This window comes from Saccopteryx bilineata, chromosome 5 (genome assembly GCF_036850765.1).
Source record: "Saccopteryx bilineata isolate mSacBil1 chromosome 5, mSacBil1_pri_phased_curated, whole genome shotgun sequence".
NCBI lineage: Eukaryota > Metazoa > Chordata > Mammalia > Chiroptera > Emballonuridae > Saccopteryx > Saccopteryx bilineata.
In genome coordinates this window covers 98,878,987-98,892,538 of record NC_089494.1, presented here as the reverse complement: position 1 = coordinate 98,892,538, position 13,552 = coordinate 98,878,987, and the positions used below count along the sequence as shown (strand labels likewise).

The following is a 13,552-nucleotide window of genomic DNA, read 5'->3' as shown; positions in this document are numbered from 1 at the left end:
GGCTCTGACAGTCAGGGCCTCCAGTGTAATCAGGCGGGGGTGGGAGTCAATTGTTGTCAAGGTGACTGTTCAGCGCCTATCATTTATTTGGACCTCTCAACCCAGGCTTTCCACACTTTGTAGCCTGTTTTTGCAGGGAAGAAGAGGCACTAGTCTCTGCTTACGACTAGTGTAGTATAGACTTTATTATCTGCCAAGTCCTTCTTGTTAGCGTTTATCCCTGAATATGGAGGCTCTATCAATCAGAAGTTGCCCCCACCCCTTTACGGAGAGGCACTAAAAAATATCACGCCTCTTGTCTTGGATCGCTGAACTGAGAGAGATCTTATCAATTAGAACCGAGGGTGCGCAGATTTTATGGGTTAAGCTAATTTCAGTGATTGTGTCGCAGCTGTGTTTCCGAAGGTATTTTAGGCTGCCTGCGCGCACCCCTCCCCCAATGCTTGATTGTTAGCTTGAATGGCTGGGTGAGGTGCCCCGCCCACGGAGAGAATCTCCCAAGCCTCTCCCGATCGCCCCGCCGCTGGCGGCTGGACCGCACCAGGCGCAGGATAATGGAGCCCCCTGGGTGTGAGGGCCAGTAGGGCGCCCTGGGCACGTGGAATGCCCAAGGCACGCGCGCGAATGGGGCGCTCCGGGCACCGGTGTTCGGCGACCCCCACTTGCAGTGTGCGGGCCGCTGGGAACGTCAGCGGTGCTCAACCGGACCGGGCGCGCGCGCGGCGGCTCGTGGCGGCCGCTCGCGGTGGCGGTTCGCGGGGGCTCGCGGCAGCTCGCGGTGGCGGTTCGCGGGGGTTCGTGGCAGCTCGCGGGCTCCCGGCGGCTTGCGGTTCCCAAGTATATGGGCTGACTCACCGCGGGCGCACTCCCTGGCGGCTTGAATGAGCGTCGCTGCGGTAGCTTCCTCCACACCCTCGTCTCTCAGATTCAAGTGATAACAGTCCTTTTGCTTTCAGTTTGTGTGGAACTCCAGAATGCTCCGAGGATAAATTTTTCTGTTTCTAGTTGATAAATTTGTTGTGATTTAGGGGAGAGCTGTCGGATGCGCTTCTCACAGCGCCATTTCCGTGACGTCACCCTTATGTGTCTTTTTGAATATACTAATAGCACAATTTTTTTTTTTAATGTTGGTCTTCTTATGCTTAGCTTGGCTTTGCAGTTAAGTGTATGGGTGCTTAATTTTACTATATTCTCAGTCTACCTTTTTTTTATTTTAATGGGGTGACATTGATATATCAGGGTATATATGTTCAGAGAAAACATCTCTAGGTTATTTTGACATTTGATTATGCTGCATTCCCATCACCCAAAGTCTAATTGTCTTCTATCACCTTCTAACTGGTTTTCTTCATGCCCACCCCCTCATAACCACCACACTGTTGTCCATGTCTCTGAGTCTTATTTTTATGTCCCATCTATGTATGGAATCATACACTTCTTAGTTTTTTCTGATTTACTTATTTCTCTCAATATAATGTTATCAAGGTCCATCCATGTTGTTGTAAGTGATCCGATGTCATCATTTCTTATGGCTGAGTAGTACTCCATAGTATATCTGTACCATAGCCTTTTAATCCACTCGTCCACTGATGGACACTTGGGCAGTTTCCAGATCTTTGCTATTGTGAACAATGCTGCCATAAACATGGGGGTGCATTTCTCCTTTTGAAACAGTGCTATGATGTTCTTGGGGTATATTCCTAAAAGTGGGATAGCTGGGTCAAAAGGCAGTTCAATTTTTAATTTTTTGTGGAATCTCCATACTGTTTTCCACAGTGGCTCCACCAGTCTCCATTCTCACCAGCAGTGCAGGAGGGTTCCCTTTTCTCCACATCCTCGCCAGCACTTATTCTGTGTTGTTTTGTTGATAAGCGCCATTCTGACTGGTGTGAGATGATATCTCATTGTGGTTTTAATTTGCATATCTCTAATGATTAGTAATGTTGAGCATTATTTCATATGCCTATTGGACATCTGTATGTCCTCTTTGGAGAAGTGTCTATCCATTTCTTTCACCCATTTTTTGATTAGATTGTTTGTCTTCCTGGTGTTGAGTTTTACAAGTTCTTTATAAATTTTGGTTATTAACCCCTTATCAGATATATTGTCAAATATGTTCTCCCATTGTGTAGTTTGTCTTTTTATTCTGTTTTTATTGTCTTTAGCTGTGGAAAAGCTTTTTAGTTTGATATAGTCCCATTTGTTTATCCTGTCTTTTATTTCACTTCCCCGTGGAGATAAATCAGCAAATATATTGCTGTGAGAGATGTCAGAGAGCTTACTACCAATGTTTTCTTCTAAGATGCTTATGGTTTTATGGCTTACATTTAAATCTTTTATCCATTTTGAGTTTATTTTTGTCAATGGTGTAAGTTGGTGGTCTAGTTTCATGTTTTTGCAGGTAGCTGTCCAATTTCCCCAATACCATTTTTTGAAGAGGCTGTCTTTACTCCAATGTATGCTCTTACCTCCTTTATCAAATATCAGTTGTCCATAAAAGTGTGGGTTTATTTCTGGGTTCTCTGTTCTGTTACATTGATCTATATGCCTGTTCTTATGCCAGTACCAGGCTGTTTTGAGTACAATGGCCTTGCCTTTTATTTCTTTTTCTTGTCTGACTGCTGTGGCTAGGACTTCTAGTACTATGTTGAATAAGAGTGGTGAAAGGGGGCACCCCTGCCTTGTTCCTGATCTTAAGGGGATTGCTTTTAATTTTTGCCCATTGAGTATGATGTTGGCTGTGGGTTTTTCATAGATGGCTTTTATCATGTTGCGGTATGTTCCCTGTATTCCCACTTTGCTGAGAATTTTGATCATGAATGGGTGCTGGATTTTATCAAATGCTTTGTCTGCATCTATTGAAATTATCATATGGTTTTTCTCCTTCCTTTTTTTATGTGATGAATCACATTGATTGATTTGTGAGTATTGTACCAGCCTTGTCTCACCAGAATAAATCCCACTTGATCATGGTGTATGATTTTTGTCATATATTGCTAGATCCAGTTTGCTATTTTATTGAGGATTTTAGTATCTAAATTTATCAGGGATATTGGCCCTATAATTTTCTTTCTTTGTGTTGTCTTTGCCTGGTTTTGGAATCAGAATTATGCTCACCTCATAAAAGGAGGTTAGAAGTCTTCCTTCCTCTTTAATTTTTTGAAATAGCTTGAGAGGAATAGGAGTTAGTTCTTCTTTGAATATTTGGTAGAATTTACTTATGAAGCCATTAGACCCATGAATTTTCTTTTTTGGGAGTTTTTTGATAACTGTTTCAATCTCATTTGTTGTAATTGGTATGTTTAGGTTTTCTGATTTGTCCAGATTAATTTTTGGAAGATTATATGTTTCAAAGAATTTGTCCATTTCATCTAGGTTGTCTAGTTTTTTGGCATACAGTTCTTCATAGTATTTTCCTACAATATTTTGTATTTCTGTTGTGTCAGTTGTTATTTCTCCACTCTCATTTCTAATTTTATTTATTTGAGTATTTTTTCTTTTTTCTTGGTGAGTCTGGTTAAAGGTTTATGGATCTTGTATACCTTTTCAAAGAACCAGCTCCTGGTTTCATTGATCCTCTGTATTGTTTCTTTAGCCTCTATGTCATTATTTCTGCTCTGATCTTTATTTATTTTTTTCCTTCTAGTACCTCCATGCTTTACTTGCTGTTCAGTCTACCTTTTAGAGGTCCAGTGCTGCCTGACCTGTGGTGGCTCAGTGGATAAGGTGATGACCTGGAACACTGACATTGCTGGTTCGAAACCCTGGGCCTGCCTGGTCAAAGCAACATACAGGTGTTGGTGATTCCTGCTCCTCCCCCTCTTCTCTCTTTCTCTCTCTTTTCTCCAAAATGAATTTAAAAAGTCTATAAAAGGTCCAATGTTTAAAATTTTTTATGTATATTTTTACTAAAATATCCAATAAATCTGAAATGTGTTAATATTTGCAGTATATTTTAAATTTTAATTGCTACATCTGGGCTTTTAAGGTGTTTATAGAAACCTCATTTCTTAATTGTATCAATCTTCTATAAAATCTTTTTTAACAAAAAAAAGTTTACCACATTAAGACACCCAAACCTGTCAACCTTTCAATTCTTTCCTGGACTTGAATAAATAAGAAATATCATCACAACTTTGAGACTTGGTAATCTATGCTAAAAAAATATCATAAGTATTATTACTTCACCCATTTCAAAAAAAATTAATACTACTGTAGTTGTTTTAATTAACTTCACACCATAATAGCAGTCACTAATAAGAAAAGGCATCACCTTTCACTGAAGCATCCTCAAGTTCTCCCTACTCACATGCTTGCTCTATTCTAACTTTCAGTCTTAAAGGATAATTTACTTTTGAAGCTCCTTTTATATCTCTGAAATAGCATCTGATATTTTTACTTAAACAGTATGTGGGGCTTGTATGTTCTTTTTGTTTTTTCTTTTCTGCTTTCGGGTTTTATGTTTTCCTAACAAACTGATATGAATAAGGTTAGCCTAAATATTGTCAGTTCAAAGCTGTAGAAAATGAAATTTCAACTTCCTGCATCACTGTTTTATTTGGTCAGATTATTTTTAAAATTTCAGTACACCTATTTTATTGTTTGTTTCTTGGTTTTCCTCTCTATGTGACAATTGTAATATGAGAGACATTCTCAGTTTTTCTATTGTGTTAGTTTAAATACTAAAACTACAACTTTCTCTAAAATATCACTTTTCACTTATCCAGAAAGTTTCTCATGCAGATATGGAGCTGGCGCAACATAGGCATGGATGTTAGGTGAAACTTTCATGCCAGCAGCAGTCACACTGAGGGTGCAGCCTCTGTTGATGATGAAGCCTTCCAGGAATTAAAGGGTCAGGATCAGCAATCTACTTGAAACCTCAGAAATAGTTTCTTTACAAAAGTGGAATTTCTCATTAATCATAGCATATATCTTCTTGTGAATTTATTGCTACTATTAGAGTTAATAAGTGAAATGGGCAAAGTGAGGACTGTGTAAACTAGAGAACACATCCCCAAGTTAAAAGAAGCCGCTATTGCTCTGCTCATCACTGCCAGATCTCCTTGGTTTTCCAAAAGAAGTCGGAAATCCACAGCACTATGCAAAATCTTTCAGTATTTTAAATTGGCAACTAATTCAAATAAATTTAAAACACTGTGGAAGAGAAAGAAAACACATCCACAAGGGTTGCCAGTTTGGAACCCTGCTCTAGACAACCTGCTCAACCCCTTTAATTTCTGTGTCTAAAGTCAGGAAAAGGAAAAAAAACCCAACAGACTTCCCAATATACTGCTTTCTGACCTTGGGCATAAACCAGAGCACAAGGCAGTCAGTGCATCCAGGGAACTGACAAAACACAAAGCTCCCTTTTTCTCTTCTGCATCTCATTAACTGGCAAACTCCCCAATCTCAATGGTGCTCTTGGACTTTGTATTACTTAAGGGTACAGAGTCACACAAGAAAAAGCTTTTTGTACTACCTTTTAGATTTGACAATGGTTTTATATTTACAGAGTAATTACCATGAAAATAAATAATTAGGAGGAATACAGTGCTCTCACATATATCAGCTATATATTATATCCCACATATTTCCTGTCTTCTCAAAAACAAGCTAATGATACATATTTATATATATACATATATTATTATCTCTGACTTGTAAAAGAGAAAACTTAAACTAAATTCTAAGGAAAGATAATACACCTGAGTAGCTTCTCCAAAGAATAATTTACTGATCAGGAACTGGAACCCTCATTGTCTGGCTCCAAATATAGTCCCTCTTTTTTGATCTTTTAGAAAGGAACACACAGGAAACACTGAGGGCAATAACCTGAGTTACTCAACATCTGACCTTGTTTTTTAGAACCAAATGCCTGTCTTCCAAATGTCCTAATAATCAGAATCTCACCATTGGTCTCCTTTAAGCTTTTCTGATTTTCTCTTAAACTGATGCCAAGTACATACAAAATAAATAGTGTGAGATGGTTAACATCTGTGACTGTTTGGATCAAAAATTGGCCTTGTCATTTGCAACTATATCTTAGGTACAATTACAGCATTTTTAGAAGGTCAAAGAGAACGTCATTAAATTATTGTTTCAAAATAGAGTTGTAATTGCTTTCAATAAGGCCAGCTTAATTCCCATATCTTTAAAAAAAGACATTTATAACTTCTAAAAGTGTCTTTTTAAAAATCCTATAACCAAACTCATGGTAATATGTGTGTGTATTATACATTATATATATAATTATATATTATACAATTATATATATATACACATATACACATATCACACACACATATATATAATGTATATACACATGCACAAAACAAGCAGTTTGTTGCATAATTTATGAGATAATTGAATTTGACATTAAATTGAAAGATTATATTTCTTAAGCCAAAGTGGATGTGTAAAAGGCAAACATCTTTACCCATATCTTGGGTCTAAAGCAATAGCCCGAGGATGTTCCATGGCTCCTGCTATGAGTGTAGTTCTTAAGGATCCATCCAGTTTGGCCACTTCAATCTGGTCCAGATTGCTGTCTATCCAGTATACGTTGCCCGCTATCCAGTCGACGGCCAGTCCTTCCGGGGTAGCCAGGCCGTGCTCCACAACTACTTCAACTGCACTTACACCTACAGCAGAAGGGAGAGAAACACTTGTACACATTTCAGGAACACGTTAAGCCCAAAGGAAAAGGCCTATGTATCAGCATATAAAGTATTCATTCACTGGAGTCACTCTAAAAGATGGAGTAAAAAAGGTATACCTGGCATAAAAGAAATTAAAAAGGTGCCAAATTTAGAATTACTAATTTTTTTCCAGAAACTTTTAATCTCTTAAGGCTCTTTCAGTAACAATGGAACAGAATTTTTAAATAATTCTGGAGCTAATAATAATATTTAGGTTGAAAAAATGTCATTTTTTTCTGACTTTTTAGGCAGAACAGAGGATTTTGGGAATAATAATGATGTGCTGGCTAAAATCAATGCAATTTAATTTAAATATTGATCTTCATGGGAAGAACAAAGAAAAAGTTCACTTGGGACAACAGCGTTATAACTACTGAGCACCTACTCACTTTAGAAGCAAGACAGATGTGATCGCTTTACTGCATTTAACCAGAGCCAAGAGGAGCCCCAAGACACTCCCTCTCCCTCCACCCCCAGGAACCCCAAGACACTCCCTCTCCCTCCATCCCCAGGAGCCACATGACACTCCCTCTCCCTTCATCCCCAGGAGCCCCATGACACCCCCTCTCCCTACATCCCCAGGAGCCCCATGACACTCCCTCTCCCTCCATCCCCAGGAGCCCCAAGACACTCCCTCTCCCTCCATCCCCAGGAGCCCCAAGACACTCCCTCTCCCTCCATCCCCAGGAGCCCCATGACACTCCCTCTCCCTCCATCCCCAGGAGCCCCAAGACACTCCCTCTCCCTCCATCCCCAGGAGCCTGAAGATACTCCCTCTCCCTCCATCCCCAGGAGCCCCAAGACACTCCCTCTCCCTCCATCCCCAGGAGCCCCATGACACTCCCTCTCCCTCCATCCCCAGGAACCCCAAGACACTCCCTCTCCCTCCACCCCTAGGAGCCTGAAGACACTCCCTCTCCCTCCACCCCCAGGAACCCCATGACACTCCCTCTCCCTCCATCCCCAGGAGCCCCATGATACTCCCTCTCCCTCCATCCCCAGGAGCCCCATGACACTCCCTCTCCCTCCATCCCCAGGAGCCCCATTACCCTCCCTCCGCCTCCATCCAGGTTATGGGATTTGCGAGATATAACACCTTCACAAATAAGGGAAGAAGGCATTAGTGCAGTTTAAATAAAAATAAATGATTTGATAATGTCCACCATTATTCTTATTTATCCCTTCCTTAGCTTCTTTAACAATTTAAATAGAGTATTTTAAATACACCTGCATCTCGCCTGACCAAGCAGTGGCCCAGTGGGTAGAGCACTGGCCTGGGACACAGAGCACCCAGGTTCTAAACCCTGTGGTTGCCAGCTTGAGCCCAAAGTTTGCTGACTTGAGCCTAAGGTTGCTGGCTTGAGCAAGGGGTCACTGGCTAGGCAGGAGCCCCACTCCAGTCAAGGCACATACGATAAAGCAATCAATGAACAACTAAGATGCTTCAATGAAGAATTGATGCTTCTCATCTTTCTACCTTCCTGTCTGTCTCTCTGTCTGTCTGTCTTTCTCTATCTGCCCTCTCTGTGTGTCTCTCTCCGTCTCTCTTGTTTTAAAGAAAAAGACACCTATGTCTCATAGGATAACTCTTAATAGGTATGGCATTACCAGTGATTATAGTCAGATTGTTTAAGTGGGTATTTTAAACAGTTAACCATCTAATCCCATGGATCTAAATCTATCATTTGAAATCAGCATCTTGCAGTATGACACAGGACAGAAATTCATCTATCATAACCATATTGTATGCTTAAATATTACCATTTTTTCAAAATTGCAAAGGTGATTTAAGGAGAAATTTAGAATTTGATAGAACTATGTAGTTCTTGAAATGCTACACATAGGTAACATTTTCAAGAGATATGTTACAAATATTATTCTCTAAGCCTTGCTACTTAAGAAAAACCTAGATTAGACAGAAAAGTCAACATATGGCAAAAATATTTAGCTAATATTAGTGGTCTTTGTAAAAATTTTGTTCTCATTTCTTTGAGATAAGTTGAAAGATTATAACAAAATTAAACACAACTTATTTTAACTCACAAATATAACTGTTAGTATGTAGAAATCATTTTCTTATAAATAAATATCTTTGCCACATGCCAATGGAAAAGTCTATAATTTAATAATGGAGTGAATAGCACAGGCCCTCACTCTTTGAACATATCTTCACACATATATGTGATATCCTTGGTTTTACATATATGAAGAAAGAAAGAAATAACCAAAAGACAAACAGTAATCAACACTCCTTCCATTACCACACATATTTCTTGAATTTTCAGTTAAAAACTAACTGAAACATTAACACAAAATTGTAACACACATACCTCCATTTTCAGAAAGCTTGCCTCGGTATATTCTGTCTTCTACAACATCTGTCCAATAAAGTAAACCTTGATTGAAGTGAAAATCAAGAGCTATTGTGTTTCGCAATCCAGGCACAAGTAGACTATAGTCTCTTTTATGTAGATCAATCCTTCTGATTTCATGGCGAATGGAAAAAATGATGAATGCTTCAAAAGGATCTGAAATTAAATTTATTTTTAATACACTTATAAAAACATTTATATACTTTGGTAAGTGGAATAAAATGTTTGAGGTCAAAATCCATTCATTTAAAAGTACAATTTATTATATAACTATCTGTAGGTAAAGAAGCAATATCTTTTTATCCAAAATTTAGAAAAAATACTTGAAAATTTAGGTTTACATTTGTTTATTAAAACAAGGTATAAACATCTTTTTCTTCCTTGAATTATTACCCACCTGATTCTAATTAAAGACTACAAGAATTAGGGTAATTTAAAAACAAAATGAAAGATTTTCTGTTTTCATGGAGTTTCAGCTGACAATCCAAAGCTCAGAAATATCACCGAAATTGCTAACAGTTGGCTAAAACTAGTTCTGTGACTCGTAGCTCATCACATGCTTACATAGGCATAGGAGAGAGAGCTCCAACCAGAAGAGGATTTCTATGAAAAGGGTTGATGGGTGTAAAGTTAGGTAATGGTTTCCAAAAAATGAAGATGCAGCCTTCCCCACAGTCTAAGAATCACCAGTTGAGATCTTGTCTGTCTTGCTCATTATGATCTCCTTAAGTCCTAGCACCAGGGGAAGATATAATAGGTGCCACGTCTTAGATTCCGAAGGGTGTAAACATGGCCTGGCTACCGTTGGTGTAGGAGAGTTGCTGCCATGCTCCTCACCTCCACAATGGACATGAATCTAATTTAGTAAACTCTTCCCAGGACAGTACATTAACTAAATGCTTTCTGAATGAATAAATGTGAAGAGAAATTGAATATATCTCAAGAGATAGCTAACATGGGAAAAAGCCCTGCTGTGATCATCAGAGCTGTTAAGTAGATTTGCAGCTAACTTCACAGTACAAGCAAGTCCAGCCAAGACCACAGGAATTGCTCAGAAAGCCTGAAAACATGTGAGCAAAAGTTACATGTATTGTGATCACTTAGGTATTGTGGTTATTTATTGCACAGTATCGGGTGTTTATTGCATAACATTATTATGACAATAGTTTATGGATACAAGATACCAAACATGTACAAAATAACTAGTTTCAAATAGCTTCCAATAGAACAAAATACTCATAAAATTTTAAATCAAGAATGTATCATTATTAATGTAAAAACTGTTTTGTTAGATGTATAGTTATTTAAAAGAAAGATACCTAATTTTAGATAAGGAGCTCTGTTTGATTTTCTGCTCTGGCTATGAAACAAATGTTTGCCTTTGAAAAATTCTGTATTTTTAGAAATTAAATGTCCTTACCTATAAAATGCATTTAACAATAACCTACTTTCAATCTAACTTAAACTGTTGTTATCAGAATCTAATTAAATAATATAGGCAAATTTGTTTTGTGAGCTAAAAACCATCACAGTAAATAGAAATTTAGAAGTAACTGTAATGTAGTCAAAAAGTAATAGACTTAGAGTACGAAAATGCAGGTTTAAGACAGAGCTCTGCTAACAAATAACTGTAAATTTTAGAAGTTTATTTAAACTCTCAGATCCTCATTATTTTTTATTTATAAAATGCAAAGTATACTGATTTATTATGGCAATTGATAATTAAAGTATGAACACTTGATAATATCAATATGTTTAGCAGTTATTATAAATATTAAATTCCAAAGATTAGTGGAAAAAACAAAATAAATATTACATAAGAGGAAAGGCTAGAATGATGATGCAGATAAAAGAAGCCAGATATTTCCTAGCATATATGAAACTAGTGACATTTCAGCTCTGAACAGCTCCTTCATATTTTGATTTAGTTTGCTCTTAGTCAAATACTACATTATCAGTACAGTAGCTATTTGCAAGAGAAATTTATATTAAACACCTGTTAAAGAACATACAATGCATGGGGTGACACAGTGCAGAGTATAGAGGGCATTATATTGAGTGGGACATTTGAAACCATGTCAACACAATAAATTAAAAATAAAAAAATTTAAGTTAAAAAAGGAACTAACACTACAAAAAGAGCAAGAAAGAGAGAATACATAGTTTTAAAATTGCAAGGTAATGTGTTGCTGCCTTTACCCTAGAATATCACACCTGAAGAAAAAAGGAATTTAGAAAGAAAAAGAGAGAAGAGAAAGAAAAAAAATTTGCAAGTTCCATCTTCACTAGCACTGAAAGACATCTACTACCTAAACCCCACAATATGAGAGGAAAGGTTGAGGAATGCTTTCAAACTTCAGAAAGTTTCTGAGCAGATGCCTGTAGCTCTTTGTGAAAAATTCTCAGAGGAGGTAACACAACGAAGGGGCAAGATCCCAACCAGTCTTTGAGAAAAGCAGGATGGAAGTGACAGCCTGGTCTCAGGGCCTCCTCAGAGCCCATTAGCCCCATAAAGACTCAGGAGCAGAGTCTGAATGGGATTACGGACTGTTAGACAAAACAACCACTAAGCTTCAACAGCTTCTGAAAAGACAAAATAAAAAAAATACACGTTAGCAACAAAAAATAAAAAGGATAAATACAGGAGTAAAATTATTAGGAAATATAAAAAGCATATGTGAAATTTGAAAACATAATAAGAGGAATGAAGACTACAACAAATGGAAAGGTATTTAGTATTATTAGACAGAAAAAAAACAATATCCCAAATATCTTGCTTCTGCCTAAATTAATTTATAAATTTTCTGTGATGAAAAATATTTGCAAATCTATCCTTTAAAATAATATGAGTAATCGCAAAGATTATATTAAAAAAAATGTAGCTCACCAGAAAAATTCTCAGAAAAATATATAATAGTGACTAACTCCAATAGTATTAACATATATTATTGTTTCAATAGAGAAATACTTTGGTACTGATTCATAACCAACTTTAGGTCTGAAAAACATGATAGCTTTAGGGCACCTAGAGAAGAAATTGTTAGAATATTTTTTGAGAATACAAAAAATAATTTCCATATTGCTTAAAAACTTTGATGTAGTAGAGGAAATTATGAAAGTGTTAGGAGTAAGCATGGAATACTTATGTTTAGAACTTCAGAATGAGGAAGGCCTATATGAGTTTGACACAAATCATAAAATATTTAAATGAAAGAATAATGTTTAATACATGTTTCAAACATTAAAGGACAAAAACAGTGTTAAAGAGGCAAAAAACAAACTAGGTAAAATATCTAAAATATCATAAAAGACTAAGTCATTTTATACTTATAAACTATAAATTAACAAGAAGAAAATCATCAAATAAATAATAAGCAAATAATACTGAAATATTTATTTTTTAAAAAGCAACTTTTATAGTTATAAAAGTGTTTAATTTCTCTCATAAAATAAAAAAATGGATTTTAAAACCACAAAATATTTGATAAGAGACTGTATTAATTAAAGTATAGACAAAAGGCACTCTGATATATTGATAACAGAAGTATAAACTGTTATAATCTATATGGAGAGCCACTGGGAAATACTATCAAAAATATATCTATCCCTTGACCAACTAGGTCCACTTGTAAGAAATTATTAACCCAAACAATAAAGTTTTATATACAAAAATGCCAGACAAACAAGGAAACTCTTTGAAATATTATTTGTAGTAGCAAAAACTGAAAAACAACATAAGTGTTTATCAATAGGAGGCTGGATAAATAACCTATGACACAGGTATACCATGTAATATTATTTGGCCATGTAAATTAATGTAATTGATATACATGTGCTAATTTGAAATAATTCCCAATACTTTGTAAGTTGTATACAGCAAGATGCAAACAGTGCACATATTATGCTACTGTTTAAGTTAAATAAGAGCTATTTCTAGACCTGTAGAAAGGTAATTATAGAATAGTTTTTGAAGGATTCATGAAAGAATGCTGTTACATCTGCCACGGGAACTAGTGGCTGTGTTTCAGGAGTGGGAACAAAACTAAATTGCACTTCATCCTGCATTGGTACAATATTTTAGCATTCACATATATCTTCCCAGTAAGATTAGTTATTGTTAAAAATGAAAATTAAACCTATAATAGAAGGAATTATTATTTCCAGTTTCTTGGAGAAATAAATAAACAATTGTTTAAGCAGGACATGTATGCTGAGCAAGGTAATTCAGTATGACAAATAATATTTTTTCTCTTCAGGAAAGCTTATATTTCTACAACAGCAATATTTAAGAGCTCACTTACTGCTCTTCTATGCCACATTTGAGAAAGTATATTCTTTTTTTTTTTTTACAGAGACAGAGAGAGGGATAGATAGGGACAGATAGACAGGTACGGAGAGAGATGAGAAGCATCAATCATCAGTTTTTCGTTGCAACACCTTAGTTGTTCATTGATTGCTTTCTCATATGTGCCTTGACCA

General features: G+C 36.7%; 1 protein-coding gene across 1 annotated transcript in view; it reads right to left on the bottom strand.

Annotated features, from left to right (window-relative positions):
• LRP1B (LDL receptor related protein 1B) overlaps nt 1-13,552 on the bottom strand; it is a 2,131,860-nt gene that overhangs the window by 711,469 nt on the left and 1,406,839 nt on the right. The window contains exons 24-25 of the mRNA XM_066281034.1: nt 9,032-9,229; nt 6,440-6,644 (exon numbers count right to left, since the gene is read on the bottom strand). Coding sequence (XP_066137131.1) covers nt 6,440-6,644; nt 9,032-9,229 — 403 coding nt within the window. The remainder of the gene's footprint in view (nt 1-6,439; nt 6,645-9,031; nt 9,230-13,552) is intronic.